Source organism: Semicossyphus pulcher, unplaced genomic scaffold (genome assembly GCF_022749685.1).
Source record: "Semicossyphus pulcher isolate SPU_LCO1_2020_fin unplaced genomic scaffold, fSemPul1.0.p SCAF_2, whole genome shotgun sequence".
Classification (NCBI taxonomy): Eukaryota; Metazoa; Chordata; class Actinopteri; order Labriformes; family Labridae; genus Semicossyphus; species Semicossyphus pulcher.
Window position 1 is genome coordinate 27,702,341 of NW_027211693.1, and position 19,732 is coordinate 27,722,072.

Below are 19,732 nucleotides of genomic sequence, written 5' to 3' on the forward strand. Positions count from 1 at the left end.
TTTTAAAGGGTCAGTTTTATCAACCAGACGTGAGCCAAGCCATGCACACGCTCATGACGCTCCTTTTATACGTGATGACGTCGTGTTGTAGGCACAGCTGTGATGGCAGCCGTAGGCTGACATCGATACATTACTGAATATAAACTATTTAAAAGTTAGCGAAAAAACCCCGACACAATAACGTAGAGAAAATTAACAGTTTTCAGATAGTACACACTTAAAACACACACCCGCCCGGTTTGGGGAACGGTAAGTTCACGAGGCTACAGTGAGCTTTGCAGTATCAAAGTGACGCTGAGTGAGTGTGTGTGTGTGTTTGCGGCTTTTAACTCATCTCTTTCATGTCTCGCGCCCACTGTTACATATCTGTTGTGATAGCTATTTGCCTGATAAGTATGCTGAGACTGTCCACAGCCTCCCACCTGACAGACTCCACTGTCCTGCTCATGTTAGCTAACGAGAAGTCTATAGGCTGCTAACTGCTACAGGTAACCTAGCTAGCCCAAAGTGCTGCTGAAAGCTGCCTGCGACAGGCTAATGTTAACAGAGCCAGACAGGCACGTCCTGCTGCTGCTCCCATGTGTGTTCATGTAAATTGCTAATGAAGCTTTTTACGCAAATATCCCAGTTGAAAAGAAGCACAGTAAGATTGAATTAGCCTCGCCAATGTCGAAACTGACATTTAGATATATGTGATTTATCACACTGAGCAGGTTATATTACCTGCATTTAATATTATGACCTAAGATATTGTTAGCCTTATTGTCAGAATTTCTGGGTTATCTGGTGATGATGTGTTCAATGGCCTTGCTTTCCTCCTCTTATTTGGTCTACCACAGACCTGCATATTGGGCTAGGTCTAGATACCACCTATTATCTTAAGGCTCCTGTCTCTTTCTTGGGGACCTTTGTCTTTTCATGGTGAAGTGGCACTATGCCCGCAGCTACTGTGGATCACAGCCAAAGAATATGTGAGGTATGGGCCAACAACCTGGAGGAGGAGCTGAAGAGGATCCGAAATGTTATTCGAAAGTACAACTACATTGCTATGGTGAGTGGTGCTACTCATCTCGATAGAGGGCAAAAAAGTCTCTGACTCAACCAGATTTCTGTTGTGCATCATGAGTTGTCCTTTGTCTTACAGGACACCGAGTTTCCAGGTGTAGTAGCCAGACCAATTGGAGAGTTTAGAAGCAACGCTGACTATCAGTACCAGTTACTGCGCTGCAATGTGGATCTGCTCAAGATAATCCAGCTGGGCCTCACATTTATGAACGAACAAGGGGAATATCCTCCAGGGACATCAACATGGCAGTTCAACTTTAAGTTTAACCTCACGTAAGATGATGTGCTTATCTCGCTTTTTACTTCTTGTGTGGCAAATATATGCTTCCATGACACTTATTTGAGTTTCTTAATCAGTGGAATTTACAGTTTGCAGAAATCAAAAAGTTGTTGCGACATAGATTCTGATATTTGTGTCAAATTAAAATTAGCATGATTCGTAGACCTTTATGGTTACTAGTGATGGGAAGAGTGTCCCATATTGTCCCAACAGCACACACAGATGAGGCAATAGAGTAAGTCAAACATGAAGCCTTTCTGCCATTCTTTCTGTCTGTCTACATCCATATCACCTGCTTGAAGTTGATTTGAGTTTCGAACACTTTAGGCTGCAAACACTGTCATAACTACTGGTTTTTGTGGTTTCAATAATAACAGTGTGACATGTTTCTGTCTTTTCCACCAGAGAAGATATGTATGCACAGGACTCTATTGAGCTCCTGACCACTTCAGGGATTCAGTTCAAGAAGCACGAGGACGAAGGAATTGAGACGCTGTACTTTGCAGAGCTGCTGATGACATCAGGAGTGGTGCTCTGTGATGGGGTCAAGTGGCTGTCTTTTCACAGGTATCCTATTATGTAGCTATTTGTATATTAACTCAGTTATAATTGAATTGTAGCAACTTATACACTCACCGGCCACTTCATTAGGTACACCTGAAAAGTCTAATTTAATCCAATACACCAGCTCAGCCATATTTGCTTTTATGTCCTAAGCTGTCACAGAGGTGTTGATTCAATGACATTTCAGCGTCACAGTCATAATTGGTGGTGTGGATGTACAAAGCTGCATTATATTTAGAGGTTTTCCTAATACTCTGGCCCCCTCATGTATGTTAATAGGGAGGACAACAAGTTAGAGACACATCTCAATATAATTTAGTTCAGTACAACAGCACCTTTATCTACGGCCTCGGTAATAAACATAATTGAATTTACACACTTCAGACTCCCAACAAAACAAACGTCAACAAAAACTAAACTTCATAAAAGCAGAATCCATGGCAGTGCTGTTGTATTAAACTGCATTAGATTGTACAGTAATGAAGTGGCCGGTGAGTGTATGTAGATGCCTCTATAGCAGCAGGGTTCATATTCTTGTGCCAAAAATATTCAGAAAATAATGAACATTTTCAGTGATCACAAATTACAAAGCGCAACATCTCCTTTGGTTTTGTCACTCCTTGCTCGTCAGTTAGACAAAATACTGGTGCCAGTTGACTGTGTAGATCACCACCGTATAAATATTGCGCAGTACCTTTGATTAAAACTCCTTATCCGTTATTTGTTTGAAAGCTTATTATTTATATTACTTTCTAATTGAATTTAAACAGATTAGTTTTTTTATGTTTGTTATTTTAATTGTCTTTTAGTGAGAAGTAAGATGTTACGCAGAATAATAAGGGTTTTGTTACAAACTTGTTAAAACAAAAATTGTCCTGTTACATTTGCAATTAAAAATTGCTTCTCAAGTGTATTAAACACTTGCATTGTTAAAAATTGGTCTGTAATGTAAGAGCAACTATTTCCCAGTATTTTCTACACTCTGCTGCTTAACATCTTCGTTTCGTACTCAGTTTCCCACTGTGTCTCCATGGCAAACTGAGGCTAAAGATAACCAGGCTTTGGAAAGTAAACAAAGCTTAGGTTTGAAACGTCACTGTCATCTCTTTCAGGTATTTAGAACACTCCTTTACCAACAGGCTTTAATCTTGCTTTCATTTATATTCTTTGTTTTCTATTTTTGTTGATTCTGTTTACACCATCGTATACCTTTAATTTATTCCATTTTCACTGTTTTCTTGTGGATTAGTCTTTAATCTAATCGGATGGTTGTTCTTTTTTAAAATAGCCGAGCGTCTTATTCATGTTTTTTCCCGATCAGCCATTGATCTTGTTATATCAATATCTCAAATCTACTGGGATCCCACAGAGTCTTGTGAATGTGATTTATATCCTTGCATGTATAGCAGCTCTTGTACCCTGACATGAGGGCAAGCAATCATTGTGTCCGTAGTTGTCTTTGTCTCATGGCAGATTAGAAAACTCTCTTGAAGCCTGCTGCTGTGTGCTCTTTGTTAAAACAAAGTTTAAAGGTGCGCATGTGTCTGTGCATATGTGTCTTATAGTGGCTATGACTTTGGATACCTGATCAAGATTCTGTCCAACGCTAACCTGCCCGAGGAGGAGGTGGACTTCTTTGAGATTCTTCGCTTGTACTTTCCAGTCATTTATGATGTCAAGTACCTCATGAAGAGTTGTAAAAACCTGAAGGTACTTTAATATTTCAGCAGGTAGCGGACACATATCTCCTGTTTTATTAATTTAAAACTTCACACCCATAGATTTGTTGTGATGTCTTGTGAGTGTGTTTTTTCTTTGACTGAAATGAACTGACAGAGTTTTGTTTTCAGGGTGGGCTGCAGGAAGTAGCTGAGCAGCTGGAGCTGGAGAGGATTGGACCACAGCATCAGGCCGGCTCGGACTCATTACTCACAGGCATGGCTTTCTTCAAGATGAGAGAGGTAGGATCCTCAAGCCAGAGACACTAGTTATGTAGTGCATGATTGTGATGAAACACAAACCTTACACTGCCAGCACTGTATTACTTAAGCTCCTTTCAGACCTGCACCTCCTCACAATAATCCGCTGGCAGTTTAATATGGAAGTCTCACTTCTGAATAATCACGCTGTACACGACCATGTAAACGTCAAAACAGCAGTCTTAGGAGTTCAGGCTGAGTGACATTACACTTTCAGCAAGAACAAGTCTGAATTATATGCTGTCAGATTGTCTTAGAGTATGAAATAAACAGCAGTAAAGGTTAAAGAGAGGGATGTGCACTTGTGTACCATCTTCCACAATTACTTTCCAACAATTATTTCAATGATCAAGGCTATAGACGCTGAGCCGATTTTATTTCTTCATATATGAGGTCAGTCTATAAAAAGTATTTTTCTCTTCTGGTTCAGAGAGTGGAAAGAAGTTAAGAAAAAACCTTGTAAAAGCCCAGTAATCATTTCAACCAGCGCTCCAGCCGTCGTTAAATATGGCTTCAATGGCAAAATATTTCATCATTGATTGATCAGTGGATTATTTTTAAGATGGCATCTTGTTTTGTCCAACCAACAATCAAATACCTGCAAAATAAGTCATTTAAAGTGCTAATATCAAAGATTTCCAGAGTTCCAGACAGACACGTGTGGCGTCCACCATTGGCTCCGGTTGTAACTCTTGATTTTCCTCGCTGACGGTCGCTTTCCTTTTTAGACTGTTTGCTCCATCTGAGCGTCGAGTTTGTTTCTTTTTCTTTGGATTTTCACTTAGCTCCGCCTACCCTCTCTGGCAGACCAACCACTGCTGGCTGATGGAAAACGCGTCACTAACTGGGCGCTGCTTGTGATTATTTTCTGTGAAAGTCGCACCAGACACCCAGTCTGTAATACTGCAAATGCAAAGTGAAATTGCTTTTTCATCAGTGGGCCATAGGCTCAATCACCTTGTGTTACCTCATTCAGCGATAGATAGGGACTTAAGAGACATTTATTTACATGAAAATCTTCACGATTATTACTTTAAGTTTAGCTAACTGTTTGAACATTGTTTTATTAGACTTTTTCTTTCATAATTTTTTAGGGTAACTCCCCTTTTCAAGTGATAGGAAAAACTTTCCTGGCCCAGAACTCTGCTTGTTTCTAAATGGACTTGTATAGCGGAGCAGTCACTTGTGCTCACACGATAAAGCTATCATGAGCATAAAGTTGGGATCCAGATGATAAAAGTGAGGGTTATAAAGATATGATACCTACTTGAACTTTGATACAGTGAACAACATGATCTTAAATGACATGCCAGTGTCTGTCCTGTGTTTTTTTTTCCCCTCAGATGTTCTTTGAGGATCATATCGACGATGCAAAGTACTGTGGGCACTTGTACGGGCTCAGCTCCGGCTCGGCCTACGTCCAGAACGGGACAGGGAACGCTTACGAAGAGGAGGCTAACAAGCAGCAGTCGTGACATCACTCTGAATCCTCCCATCCTGCGGTTCACATGCACGATCAGTGCGACACTGAAGCGGGCTTTAAGCAACGGGATGATAATAATGGAAGAAAAAAAGACAAACACACATCATTTAGCAAGCTGCTTCTCATAGCCTCTGCTCACCTTAGACGACTGAATATGATGGTCTAAAAAATATCCCAGCTGTCCTCACACACGCCCCTGCTGGCTGCGTGTGTGTGTGTGTGTGTGTGTGTGTGTGTGTGTGAGTGTGTGTGTGTGTGTGTGTGTGTGAGTTTAGTCTTTTAATCCTATGAAGCAGTGTAGGCAGCCTGGTTGGATCAGTTCAATTTAACATGCTTGAAAAGATGGGATTTTAGTTTTCCTAAAATGTTCTGTAGACATGTTTTGCACTTTAAAGCTCTAACCTGATTTTATATGGAAAGCTGAAAACGTTTCTGGTGTCTCTCCTCTTTGTTGCCTTCTCTACGTTCCCATTTGACATCGTGAACATGTGAATCTTCACCATCACAACAACCGCTCTCACCACTCTCAGCCTTAATATAAGCTGCATTCTTATGTTTTAAACTTTAATTTATTGCGCTGCTTATCTGACATTTAATAGACACCCTGATCAACACTAAGACCCCACACGGCAGTGCGCTCGCCCTCTGTGACTTTTTTTGTATGATGATGAGAACGGGAGCTCTCAGTGAGTGTGTTTACCTGCGCATGAGTATCTCATTGACGTTTATTTTCCTTTTTACATATAAATATAATATTTATTATGACCAAATAAGCTCTAATCCCGCTGTGGAAAGCCTTTAATAAACAAGCTGGTGTATTCTGCGTATACAAAGATCCTAGAAAACGATTTCCTCTTTACGATTAGTTGCTGATCCTCGCTTTGTCTTCCTGATATGCTTTGAGAAATCGCATACAAAGATACAAACAGTATGTACCAGAAGCATACAGAGTTTTTCTTGGAAGAATGCAGATTATTTGTGCACGTAAACACCCTCATTGACACAAGCACACATTAAGACAGAGGAACGCCGCTCTACATGGTCCTGTGCTTATTTCAACCAAATTCACCAGACCTTATAAACAGAATTAAACTGCTGTCGGACATGCTGAGGTTGCCCTGAACTACTCTGAGAGTGCATTTTCATGTTTAATGGAAATGAAGGTTTTGTAGAGTTTTAGTGTTAAAAAAAACAAACCTTTATGCATTAGAGAAAAAAACGACGTTGCTTTTTATCATGCAACTTTCTGTTCCAGTGGAGTTCAGTTCACTTGTAGTTCTGATCTTTTGAATGACATTTATTTTTGTATTGCTTTCCAGTTCATTCATGCTGCGTAGAACAGCCGCATGTACTAAAACGTTTGAATAAATGCTGTGTTGTGTAATAGTATTCTGAACTTCCATAGGTGTGTGTTAAAGTGTAGGTCCATGACTTACGAAGCTCGCGCTGCTGCGTTAAAGTGAGACACTTTTCTTTCTTTCTGCAGACATCTTTCACACTGTAACAAGAGTTAAAGAAAAATATGCAATATACTGGAGGATTGTTTTTAGATTATTTTGTAAATAAAGGCTTGAAACTTTTCTACCATAAAACACTCGTTGCCATAAGATCTCTTTAATGAGTCCATACTTTCCGATGTGCGACAGAGAAAAGACTGAGGAGGCTGAAGATGAGCTTTTTTATTCATATAAGGCATCACAACTGTACAGTACTTTACTCACACATCCATATTGTCTTAGAGTCATACAGACAGGAGAATAGAAAAATATAGATTGAAACTGTCACCATGGAGCTTTTTTGTAACAAGCATACATTCGTCCAAATCATGTTTAGTGATGGTGTAATAGTTTCCAGCCGGAGACGAGAACAAAGGGTGAAAATATACTGTACAAAGCAGCTGGAGCTTTTTATTCTTTAGTCTTTTTTTTTTTTTGCTCTTCAGTGCATCCACAATATTATGTTGTGATTTAGAAAAACACTCAACAGAATCTGCGTTTTGATGGTGAGCAGATCTGCAGCATTACACAGAGGCTTTGCTGGCGGCCTGTGTGCCGGATCCTCCACAGACAGTCGGGAAGCTTTTGGCCGGCAGTTGGACGTGCGTGTACCGCAGACTGCCAGACAGCAGTTTAGATATTTGGCAGGGGGACACACGCTGTCGCAGCACAGAGAAGCTTCGGCTCTTAGGTGTTCCAGTGTGACAGCAGCATCCTCACTCATGCTATAACGAGTCAGAAGAGCCCTTATTCAGATTACTAATTTGATACACTTTTTTTTTTTTTTTTTGTTTCCAAGCAAAGGGGAGAACATCTTGTGGTACAATTCACTACAACAAAGTGTGTTTGTTTTGACATCCTGAGACAAGAGCATGCATCATTTGAACTTCAACGACAATCAACGTGTTGGGTGGAAAACCTTCTTCTTCTTCACCGTCCAGAATAAACGGAAAACTCCACTAAAACAAAGAATGGCTAAAGGAATATCAGTCACATTAACACCACTACTAATCTAACTTGCTGTGCAAACATTTGGCACATAAATCAAACTCTACTGTTACATACAAAAACGATCTCGGATTGATCTCCTACTATACAAAGTGGAAATAAAACAGACCCTCTTCCACTGCTGCTCTGTGCTTATTCAAAGAACAAAAGAAATGTGTTAGTTGGAATGCATTTTACTCTCAATCCTTTTGTCCTGAAGCCCAGATCCTTTCAGATAGCAGCAGAAAGAGTTGTTTATTACAATCAGAGTCAAACTGGTGATTGTATTTCTTTTTTTTTTTTCCTGTTTTAAATGTATCAGTAAACCTCTCAGAATCAGGGTGCAGTATTGAAAACCATAAATACTGATGATGTCACCACCACGTCACGTTCTGATAGGCACAAACACAGAGGAGGGGGCAGCATAGACCTGTGGGGTGAAACACATTGGAACAGATGTTGGTTTTAATCATGATGTGTGAACAGTTGTTATATGATTGTAAACTTACTTGTCAGGGTTGAAGGTGTCACCTCTTGCTCCATCTCTGGTTACGCCTCATTTTCTATCGTCATAACTGGGTTGCTTGAACCTGAACAAACACACAGTTGGAATAAAAATCCATCATTCAATAATTCGTTTTGTTGGGGTAATAATGCAAAAGTCATTAAAAGGAGTCTAACATCATCTCACCCTTCCTGTCTTTGTCTGCTGCAGTGTCACTCTCTGACCAGGAGGGGGTGCTGGTGAGCAGTCGACTCTGAGACTCCCTCAGAGGCTTCGAGGGGAACTGGCGTCCCTCTGCTGCACTGGAAACACACAAATAAATACAAGCAGGAATGAAACCAGACGTGACGAGCTCACTGAGGAGTCTCTTGGCCCACATCCTTCTTAAAATAAAAAACCCTCTAAATCCTTAAATCCTCTGATCTGAATCGTTCATTTAACTGCAGCAAGGTGATCTACCTGCATCATTAAACCTACAGGGTTAATAAACCACGAGGGGCTGACTTGCAGTTATGCAGACTCTTTTGTTACCGAGCTCTGCTTGGGTTTGATCTTTAATTCATTTTTCACTCACGCCTTGTTAGTGGGGTTGGAGCCGGTGGGTGATGAGGGCTGTTCGGGGTCCACATTCACCAGACAGGCCGGGAACGAGCAGCCGTCGCCTAAACTGGAAAGCCACCAACAAACACAGTAAAGATAAATCGCTTGATGTACAGATAAGTAGCTAGTAATACATCTGCTCATGTAGGTGATAATAAATTAAATGTTATTTATCTTATGTTAGTGATTTGAAAAAAAGACTTAATAAAGTATATGTAACTTTTAATACATTAGAATAATGCAGAATACAAAAACATAGTAGCACGAGTAGAGAAGTGTCATAAAGTCGTTGCACGGACTCAGTAATGTGACATAATATACACAGCAGTATCTAAGTGAGTCCTAAGCAGCTAAACCGCTCTGTGTGCTCAGATGAATTAAGAGAGGGATTGTTTTATTTCATCTTTTAAACGTCACATACTTTTTATTTAGTGTAATTAAAAACAACAAAAAAAAATATTCACTTTGTTTGAGTGTTACAAGTTTGGGGGTCAGGGTGTGACCAAGCAGCTGTGTCATTTTCACACTGTCACTACATTCATTCACAAAGCTGATGTTGTTGCTTCCTTCTACTCAAACATTTTGTTTCAAACTTAGTGACGCTAATCCCCGAGCTGAACAGAAGCGTCAGTCATTCAAGACTTCTGACATCCTGAGTGAGATTATTACAGAAACAGAAACATATCCATATATAAGAAAATATATTCCCCTGCTGTGCATGCTGACACTGAGTGGCATGACTTCTGTATGACTTTATAATTAATATGAAAACTCATTGACCTTATTTAGTTAGAATTTAAAGTTACAGATGCAATGGGAGAAGGCACAGTCTGTGAGAGTGCACAGTTTTAACTGTGTATGTCCTCTATGAATATCAAGGCAAAATATAAAAACTCATAATGTGTATGTATTTACAGAATATGCTAATGTTATTGATCATCTTTTAAACGTTCTTCACCTCAGGTTTGTCTCACATACTCTTTTAAACATAAATGTTGAAATTGTTCGAACAGAGAGATGAAAGGATGCCACCGACATGTTTGGACACATGAGGTTTCAGGCAGCAGTGCTGCAGAGACAGTCCTGCCATCGTGAGACTACATTTGATTCTTCTGATATCATATTTAGTCCCAGCCACACTGCAGCTTTGTCTCTGACCTGATCGTGCGTCAGTCTCAAAACTTAAAACTCAAAACTAGGTCATCACCCTCCTTCAGTCTCATGTTTCTTTTTTCAATGTAATTTTATTTAAAATAATTGTTTACCTGGAGAAAACTGGAATCGGCCAGTATTTGACTTCATCACCAAAGACCTGGCGGAAGTTCTTACTGAGGCCCAGACTGAAGCCGTTCTTATCTGTGCCGTGGCGAAACACTGGAGCACGCACGGCCTCTGGAGGAAACACATGGAGGAAAACATAAATCAATACAGCACTCCCTCTCAGTCTTTATGTAATCTGCTATTCAGAGAGGCTCATTCAGACAACACATGGACGCTTCCTGCTGAATGGCTGCGTCAGTGGAAAAGCTGAATGAAAGTGTCTTTGTTGAACAGGAGAAGCAGATCTCACTGCGCCACCATGTGTGACTTCTCCTCCTCGCAGTGTCTGTTACTAAGCTTCTTACTGCTCTGAGCCTTGTGTCTTTGCATTTCACTGTAACATACTCCTCGGGATAATCCACTCTCCTCTACACACAGACAAAGTGTGCCACTGTGCACACATAATGAGAAACGGCTCCGTCTGATAGCGGCCCAGAGAGTCTCATCAAACCGCTGCACTGATGGGGACGGTGACTGACGGTGGGAAAAATGCAATGAAACATCCTTCATCATTACTGCAAAGACGACACTGTGCAAACTGTAAGCAGACTGAGAGCAAATACTCAAACACAAAGAGGAGCACGCTGCTGTCCAACAGAGGCTGTATAATTACTGCGTCCTCGAACAGAACAAACACACACACACACACACACGCAGGCCTGAAGAACGCCACCTACCGAGCGTGGATCTGTTCTTGCAGACGAGCCAGCAGTGATAGGTGAACAGTGAGGCCAGGCTGACTGAAAACATGGAGGCAGAGAAGAAGAGGAACAGGATGTGGAACTTGGCCTGCGTGTCTGGGAGGCCGTTCTGAAAGGAAAACAACAAAAGAATCAACACAACTGCAAGTAAACAGAACAGAAAGGACAACACGGAGACTCTGAGTCTGACCTGACAGACTGCTACTAGGGAAACTGTTTCTACTTCACTGCCACTAACTAGTCTGTTGGCTCATACCAGGTATTCTTTCAGACGGAAATGTGCTCTACCTCCAGCCTTGTGAGAAAGAAATCAAACACCACATGTTCAGATTTGAGTAGAGATGATTTTGTGCTAACCCGACAGCTTCTAAAAAGAAAAGTATCACTCAGTTGTGGTGACCATCCTTACCATCCAAAACTTAATGAAGTACTGAAGATCTGTAGCAGTTATAAAAAGGCAGTAGAGTAGTGAGTACGCCAAGAAGAGCATGAAAAACTTGTAGTTGGAGAATCCCACACAGTTGTTCACCCTGCAACAAGAAATTAAAGGATCATGGTGGCATCAGACATGAACGTTAAATATTTCTCAAATGCAGAGATACAATGCTTAAAGTGATAATCTCGAAGATCTCAGTTTCGTTGTGTTGGTAATTGCGGGAGCACACTTCCCAGATATCCAGACAGTGTTGCATGAGTCTCTGATTTTAACCCACTCTCCGGCTTTACTCCAGATTTGTAATTTCTCCTGATTATCTCCCTCTTTCAAATTGATACCAATCAAATGGGTGTTCCTCAACCTCTATGTGGGATATGTGTCATAGAACCTGGCAACCCAACTGGAGGCAGCGGCAAGCATGCGCAAACCGCTCTACCTGCCGTGCGTATGCGTCACTCACTGCAGCGGCTCGCTACCTCTCTACCGCTTAGCTTGCTGCTGAAAATGGCTGAAACGGGCCCAAAGAAGGAAAAATTTGCCTCCAAATTTAACCCCACTTGGTGTGAGAAATTCCCCTTTGTGCCTGTTAGCTGCACTGATACATACCATGCATTTTGTAAAGTGTGTAGAACGGACTTTAGCGTAGAACATTGTGGGAAATACGATTTTAGCAAGCATGGTAACGGTGCCAAACACAAGCAAAACATTGAGGCACAGGGAGGATCCTGAATCATTGGTTTGCTTATTGTGTATCCGTTTATTTCATGTATTAATCTGTGGTTTAGGGTTATATGTTGACAGGGTTGCTGGGTATAGGCCGATTGTCTGATACCCGATCCTAATGTTGGCAGGTATGCAGTTGGCTCCGGTTGTAACTCTTGATTTTCCTGGCTGACGGTCACTTTCCTTTTCAGCCTGTTTGCTTCATCTGAGAGTCGAATTTGTTCCTTTTTCTTTGGATTTTCACTTATTTTTAAAGTTGTATCTGTAGTCATCCATCTTTTCTTTGTTTGTTCAGCCATAGTAGATTACTGTTTACTCGCAACACTTGCAGAGACCGGAAAAGCAGCCGCTTAGCTCCGCCTACCCTCTCTGGCAGACCAACCACTGCTCGCTGATGAAAAATGCGTTACTAACTGGGCGCCACTTGTGATTTTTTCCGCAGATTTCACCAAAGACACCTGGTCCATGATAATACTATAAACTGCAAATGCAAAGGCTTTCATCAGTGGGCCCTAGGCTCAATCACCATTGTGTTACCTTATTCAGCGATAGATAGTGACGTAACAGACATTTATTTACAAGAAAATCCTCGAGATTATAACTTAAAAGAACGTTTTTAAAACAGTCGATTAGAAGTGCAGTAAATATTTATGATGATGGGTTGGTGGGGAGATGTAACATACAGTGGAATTATACAGCAAAGCTTCAATCAGCAGGTTTGTTCACACAACAAATTTGTGCCTTATGATCACCTAACATTATACTCAGCTATTTTAAATGAATTTCCCTCTGGTCTGAACACCTGGACTGGTAATTGAAAAGAGCGAAGAAAAAGAGTAAAATCAAATTTGTTCTGCCAAAATCTGTCATCTGGCAGGAAAAGAGGCCACTGTGTCGAATGCTGTCCAGTAAACAAGCTATTTGTGCTCAATAAAAAAATACTGCTTTCCTGAAACCTGAATAACATGAGGCCTTTAATGAAAAGAAAATGATATGATTACAAAGATATACTAAAAGTGCTCGTATTGCCTTCTCAGTGCCGCTACATACCAGGGGCAGTGGTGATCCATCTTCAGGATGCATCTGTAACACAGCAGGGTCAGACGTCAGTGTAATTGAATCTTTCTCTGCCTGCCAGAATGCAATATACGGTGTGGTCTTTTCTCTATAGGTGCATGAACAGAGAGCCATACTTATCACAGACTGAACAATGGTGACATCGATCAGGCTTCAGCAGCTGGCAGCGGTCACAGAAACGGATTGCTGAGGAGACACAGCCAATTCAATCACACAGCCGTCAGCAGCAGCCTCTCCTAACACTTGACCACAGACTAACACGGTGACGGAGGTGAACGAGCTCTGAGAGCTGCACGTCATTCAGACCTCTCCTCTCGTTCCACATAAGCAGCCATGTGAGCCGTACTGTACCTCCAGAGTTGGTGCGTGTGTAGATGGGCAGATCCTTCGCTATCCTCCTCAGGATCTCCTGCTGAGACTCTCCACGATCTTCACGCTCCAGCAGCTCTTTGTCAGAGTAGGACAGGTGAAACTATGTAGGGCAGGACACAGAGGGAAAGACAAACAACACCTGTGATTTATCAATACCTGTATCTGCAAGACGTGATTTCAAGTATTTGTCAGAAGCTGTGTGAGTGTCAGTAATGCAGTAATGTCTGTTACTGTGAAGCTGCAGCTCAGTAGGCAGTGAAGGGTATTTCTCCATCTTCCATTTGTTTTGGTTCTTTCTGCCCCGACAGGCAAATGGGAGCAAAGCAGCACAGAGCTGCGATATTACTTTCAGCCACTCAGGCGATTTGTGATTGAACACTGGAAACAAATAACTTTGATGATAACAAACAGCACAGCACACATGAAAATTGACTTTTATTACAATCTGAAAACCTCAAGTGATCCAGCGATCAGATCTCATAAAGAAAAGCTTTCATATGAGGTGATTATTGGTGCGTGTGTGCCCCGCCTCGGTTATATTCAAAATGCAACGGTGGCCTTTCTCTAAGAGTCCTCTCTGAGATGTATGCATGTGTACGTTCACCCAGCAGAGCTGAAGTGCTGTGTTCAGGATCAGAGCCATTACAGTGCAGCTCCAGGCACTTCCACAGGAAAGTATTATTAGTCTAAATGCAACGTTCAATCACACGGGGAGGCTGTAACCTACATCTGCACTTCCCAACATGCCTCATCATCCCAGCCGACAAAATCGCTGCGTCTCACTCACCTCCTTCAGGGGGTTCACGGGCTTGGTGAAGATGGTTTGCCAGTACGCCCACGCAAACATGATGAAGATGACATGGTACACCAGTAAGTACACAACTGAAAGCAGAAAAGCATAAACAAGTCATCGTCATCATCTTTAATCAGTGGTGTGCATTTAAGCATTTACACTCAGTGAGCAGCTTCAGTGTATATTTTTAAAATCAGTGTGACTCAATGTCATTTCTTTTGCTCCCACTGGCACATAAAAAAGCTTTGCACAATATGTCAGTGTGAAAATGTAAAAAAGGAATGGGACCAAATGCACAAAATTGGCTCTAATAACTCCACAACTTGATTCAGGATCGTATTAATTTATATACTGAATATTAATTAAACATAAACAACGTAGTAATTATATATCTCACACTAGTGCTGATTTGAAGACAGTTTTGTGTAGCTGCACCTCTTTAAGGTTGTGCATAGACTAAGTGGTGCTTTCAGGCAAATGCTAACATGGATGTTGAGTACGTAGAATGTTCATCATGTTCACTATCTAAGTTTTGCGTGTTAACGGGCCACTATTTGCTAGAACTAAACACAGCCGAGCACTCAATCTCGGATCCCATCGGCTATAGTCTGAGCTGATATAGCCTCTGGGGACAGGGCGGTAAGCGATAAATGACTTCCCGTCAAGACTTCCTGTCCCGCGTGCTGCATTGCTACAGACAGAGAAACCGTGTACTTGTGGTTTACTTGTTATTAACGGGTCTTACCTCTGCCGAAATTTCAACATCATGATGCGGTATGTAAGAAGTAAAAATTAAAGCTTTGTCAGGTCTGTCCTCAAGAGGAGAAGAACATTTTTAAAAAACTTTAAAATGCTCGTTTGTTGAACGGAGGTCGGATCGATCTGATGCATTCGAGGAAGTCGGGAAATCTGAATTTTGAATGGCTTTCGTAACACACAATTCATCTCAAGCTAAAATTTAGATCTAGAACAGATTGTTAGCTGAACTTGCTGCAGATGCTTGTTTTTAGAGATTAATAAGAAGCAAAATCGTCGTCAGGTGACGTTAATAGGAGCCGGGATGTCATTATTGCGGATTACGTTCCGCCTGCTTTTGCTCTTCTCACGGACTATTTTTCCTGCACACACCGCAGCCTGCTGATACATGATTGGTCAATATTACTCGGACTACAAGCGTAGTTAAAACAGAACATTTGCCTTCCCGGATATCCACGTCCCTGTAAACAGAAATTTACTGGGCACTAAACAGCTGATGAACATTTCATTTGTTTTTGGTCATAAACTAAATCTGATATCAATAGTTAATATATTTCAGTCTGCTCTTAAGTGGTGGACTGACTGACCAAAATTGTCCCTTGAAACAGCCGTCTGTTAGCATGTTTTGGACCGCTTCAATTCATCTCTTGACTCTGTGGCTAAGAAGTGTGAACTGAATAAAAGCCTGCATTTAAACACAAGTGAGTTCATGGGGAGGGAAAATCACATAAAACACTTCCAGCAGATCTGTGCTGATTCTAGCATTTTGATGCAAGGAGCCTCTGCACAGACTGAAGGATGCTGAACCTCATCTGACTCAACTCAACAGCTAGCAGACACAGAGCAGCTGAGGACACCTGCAGCTCCCCTTCAGGTTAAACTTACCCTTTTCTCCCGTGTCTTCAATGGACTCTGGGAAAGTCAAAACAAAAACACAGTGAATAGGTTGAATGAGTTGAATAAGGCAGGTAAAACACATAACACCCCAGGAAGCATCTTGTGATATTCCAAAAATGTAGGTCAACATGGGGAAGATTCAAGTTTTATTTTACTTTTAAATCCTTCACACACATCTTTGAGGTAACATGAATATGTTTGACTGACAGTCAGTGTCTGATTGCAAATTTGCAAAGCTAAAAAATACTGTCTCTTTAACCCTTGATCTAAGCGTAAAATACCACACATATAGACATGCATTACTGTGCATTGACAAACTGCATTGAAAACAACAGGAGCATCCTGCAATCCTCTCTGTGTGTGAATGCTGACAGCTGCAACAACTCCCAGAGACGGGGCAGGGTGAAGCTGCCATTCACAGGCCAACATCAGCACCCACCCAAAAAAACCTTCACAAACACACACATCAAAGATCTGAACTCAGACATACAAAGAGATAAGTGGAGACCTGTTGGAGATTAGCTGACACAGTTTTATGTCTGTCCCAATGTCTAAGCAATAATTAGCTGAGCATGCAGCAAACATCCATCTACAGCAATTAGCCTGTAAAGTGCAGCACGCACACACATATGCACACAGTAGGAACTGAGGAAAGGTATGCCAAAGAGCTGAATTGAGGCAAGTAGCCAGAAATCGTGTGCGTGCTGCGCTGCCAGCATAAAAGCCCCAGAGTCTGACAGGGAGGCACAAGTATGAGTGTGTGATTAAGGTCATGTGCAAGGATGTATATTATCATGTGTATGAAATCTCTATCGCCCTCTCTTTCACTTTCCTCTGCCCTCCTGCGACAACAAATCCAAACACCTGATTCCACATTTTTAACAATCTTGGGAAAGGCCCAACTGTTCAAAGGCTGACAGTCAGTGCTTTAAAAAGAAAGTGGGTCAAACGCAGATTGCTGGGGGTGAATTATGTAAACCAGACAATGGGATTAACCAAGCTGCTGAACGAGAGGTATCAGCTGACGATACTTTCACACAACTCTCTGTGTGTGTGCCTGCAGAGCACACGCAGGCCCTGAGCGACCGCTGACCTGCCCTGCTGCTGTCCTCCTCTGTCTGTCCCGTGTGACTCAAACACATCACAATTTAACTTTTGTTCTCCAGGAGGCAAAACAAGATTGTTTATAAAAAAAGAATGTGATCAAACAGGGATTTAGCTTTTCTGCCACCCCGCAGGGATGAAGGGTGACTCAGTGTCTTGTGGTAGGCAGCAGGGACATGGCGTCCTGTAACTCTAGAAGAGGTTCATCCTGGGACAGAAGCTGGCTCGCAAACAGGGGCGGTGGACACATTCGGATGTTAAGACATGAGTTAATTGTAGATACAGAAGTTCAAGAATTCTAATGTAAAATAATATTAACAATTCAGTGACTCAAATAGACTACAGCCATGCACAGAATATGAGACATCAGGCCTCTGGCCCACCGCACTCCTTTTCATATCTGTGTGTTTATTTTGTGTCTTTTTGTGGTCATGTCTTGTTATTATTTGTCTCTTTGCAGTTGTTTTTGTCTGTTTGCAGTGGTTAGACAACACGAAAATCCCCTCCAAGAGGGGTCAATAAGTCCCGTGCCTTCCCTGGTTGTCCCCTCTAGCCCTGTCCCTGCTGATATGGCCCTATGACTCCTCAAACATACTTAAGGACACATAAAGGAGTACGCATGCAGTTAAAGCTGCATGGCTAAATTCTGAGAAGATCCGATTTTGTAACAAACAGCCTGAACCACACACTCTCCCTCCCTGTGTTTTCCTCTGTTTGGTCTCATTAAATTGTCTCTGTTTCATCCTCCCTTTTGACAGTGGAGATCTGCTTTCCTCGTGGTCTGACAAGCTGCCAAATGGAGCACAGGAGTAGGCTGTTGAGACTCCTCTGAGACATCCTAGAAACCATTACTCACTATCCAGGTCAACCCTGTGTTCAGCGTTCACTGAGGAGGCTCGCTGTCTGAAACCGCACCATCCAACGCTCAGCAGCCGGAGGGAGCGAGAAGGAAGGAGGCCGGTCTGACTCAAAAGCCATTTACAGACAGACTTCTTGCCAGAAGATAATGCTGCTTGGTGTTGTGGCGGAGGGTATAGATTCAGATAATGAAGCTCGGTGACTACATGAGCCTGAAGCTATTACAGTAAGTCTTTAAGATAGTGCTGATAGAGTGGTAGTGCTGGAGTCGGATAATGAATGGCCCTAATCCTGTTATATACATCCTGTGATAATGTAAATGTCCTAAAAGCTCTTTCACAATAAAAGCAGGCTGTAAAATATTGTGATTTAAAAATACAAGCTTGTGTTTTGCATGCAGAAGCACATCAATGCTGGTGTGACAATATGCTGACAATCCCTGGTTGAACTGTTATTGTCATGTGACTGACACCGTCCACTCACTGCATACACAACAAGCCGGTCCAAAAAAAATCAGCCAGGACAAGAAACTGCTGAAACCGAAATGTCTCCCCACCCAATCACTACAAATACACACACACACACACACACACCACTCACAGGCATTCCCCCACTCTCCTTCTCTCTCTCTCTCTCTCTCTCACACACAGACACACACACACCTCCTCCTCACACTACCCAGACAGCTGGTTCCTTACCTATGCAAAGCTGCAGAACATAGGCGTAGTATGACCATGCCACTATGAGGGCGATGAAGAGGACCGGGATCCAGTACAAAACTCTCTGACAGCCCTTCTTGATACTACGCGAGCCCGACGGTGCCATAGTCTAGGAGCGGATCATCTCTCGTGCGCAGTCGTGTGTAACTCTCCCTCTTTCTGTGTGTGTGAGTGTGTGAGTGTGTGTATGTGCGGGTGCCTTCCTGTAGACTGTCACTGCATCGTTGCTCCGGCTCTGATCAGCCTAATCGGCAGCACAGACGCAACATCCTCCCGCCTCTGAAGCTGCCGCCGCCGCCGCTGCTGCTGTGCTGCTGTGTGCTGCTCCCCTCTGATCGTCCTGCTCCGCCACTAGCACAGACTACAACAAAATATCAGACAACTCACACACTCACTCACTCACACACACACACGCACAGTCAGGACCGCCCCTGCTGCCTCCCCACAGGTTGCCATGGCGTCCACGGGATGCTGCAAGCCTGGCACATTTTTCACCGCGAGCAGATGGGTTCAATAAGTTCATCCTCGCGAGTGTTGAAACGAGGTCTGTTCAGACACACACACACACACACACACACACACACACACAGTCGTCCCCATCATGCCCTGTTGCATGGTTTAATAAGAATTATTTGTGTGTGTGACAATATGAATCTTGCGTCTGTGTGTTTACCAGGCTGTATTATAGCTCGCTTGCGTCAGAGGTGTTGTTTTCTAGCATACTGTGTTTTATCATTACCTGACAATGCAGGTGGATGTCTGCAAGATCCACCTGCTTCTGCTACCTCACGCCCAACTGCACCTGCAGAGGATTTTGCAACCCTGCAGTACAATACAGTGTAACAAAGCTAAGCTGTACTTTATTTACCACCACATTTCACTGATTAGCTGACACTTGCTCTTAAAACCTTGAAATAAATGCAGTTTGAACACGAGTTAGATTCAGATTTAGATATCAGACCTGTTGCCATGTCTCGTGGGTGGGTGGCATTCTGCAGCCAACAATATGCACCGTAA

At 42.3% G+C, this 19,732-nt stretch overlaps 2 protein-coding genes across 4 annotated transcripts; one reads left to right on the plus strand and one right to left on the minus strand.

Moving 5' to 3' along the window:
- The first annotated feature begins 88 nt into the window (after positions 1 to 88).
- cnot7 (CCR4-NOT transcription complex, subunit 7) lies at positions 89 to 6,982 on the plus strand. 2 transcript variants are annotated; one of them, XM_069669472.1, is made up of 7 exons: positions 89 to 249; positions 928 to 1,051; positions 1,145 to 1,338; positions 1,751 to 1,912; positions 3,475 to 3,619; positions 3,760 to 3,870; positions 5,232 to 6,982. In XM_069669472.1, exons 2-7 carry the CDS (start codon positions 935 to 937, stop codon positions 5,361 to 5,363), a joined length of 861 nt encoding a protein of 286 aa, XP_069525573.1. In that variant the 5' UTR covers positions 89 to 249; positions 928 to 934; the 3' UTR covers positions 5,364 to 6,982. The 2 variants fall into 2 exon arrangements, with proteins under 2 accessions (XP_069525573.1, XP_069525574.1); XM_069669473.1 differs by having other exon boundaries at positions 945 to 1,051; positions 5,232 to 6,981.
- Positions 6,983 to 7,035: 53 nt separating this feature from the next.
- zdhhc2 (zinc finger DHHC-type palmitoyltransferase 2) lies at positions 7,036 to 19,053 on the minus strand. 2 transcript variants are annotated; one of them, XM_069669470.1, is made up of 13 exons: positions 18,695 to 19,053; positions 16,023 to 16,049; positions 14,376 to 14,470; positions 13,568 to 13,688; positions 13,333 to 13,402; positions 13,190 to 13,222; positions 11,390 to 11,510; positions 10,957 to 11,089; positions 10,225 to 10,351; positions 8,934 to 9,026; positions 8,546 to 8,661; positions 8,364 to 8,444; positions 7,036 to 8,284 (listed from the first exon to the last, which is right to left on the minus strand). In XM_069669470.1, exons 1-12 carry the CDS (start codon positions 18,819 to 18,821, stop codon positions 8,404 to 8,406), a joined length of 1,104 nt encoding a protein of 367 aa, XP_069525571.1. In that variant the 5' UTR covers positions 18,822 to 19,053; the 3' UTR covers positions 7,036 to 8,284; positions 8,364 to 8,403. The 2 variants fall into 2 exon arrangements, with proteins under 2 accessions (XP_069525571.1, XP_069525572.1); XM_069669471.1 differs by lacking the exons at positions 16,023 to 16,049; positions 18,695 to 19,053 and adding an exon at positions 15,127 to 15,600.
- Positions 19,054 to 19,732: the final 679 nt, after the last annotated feature.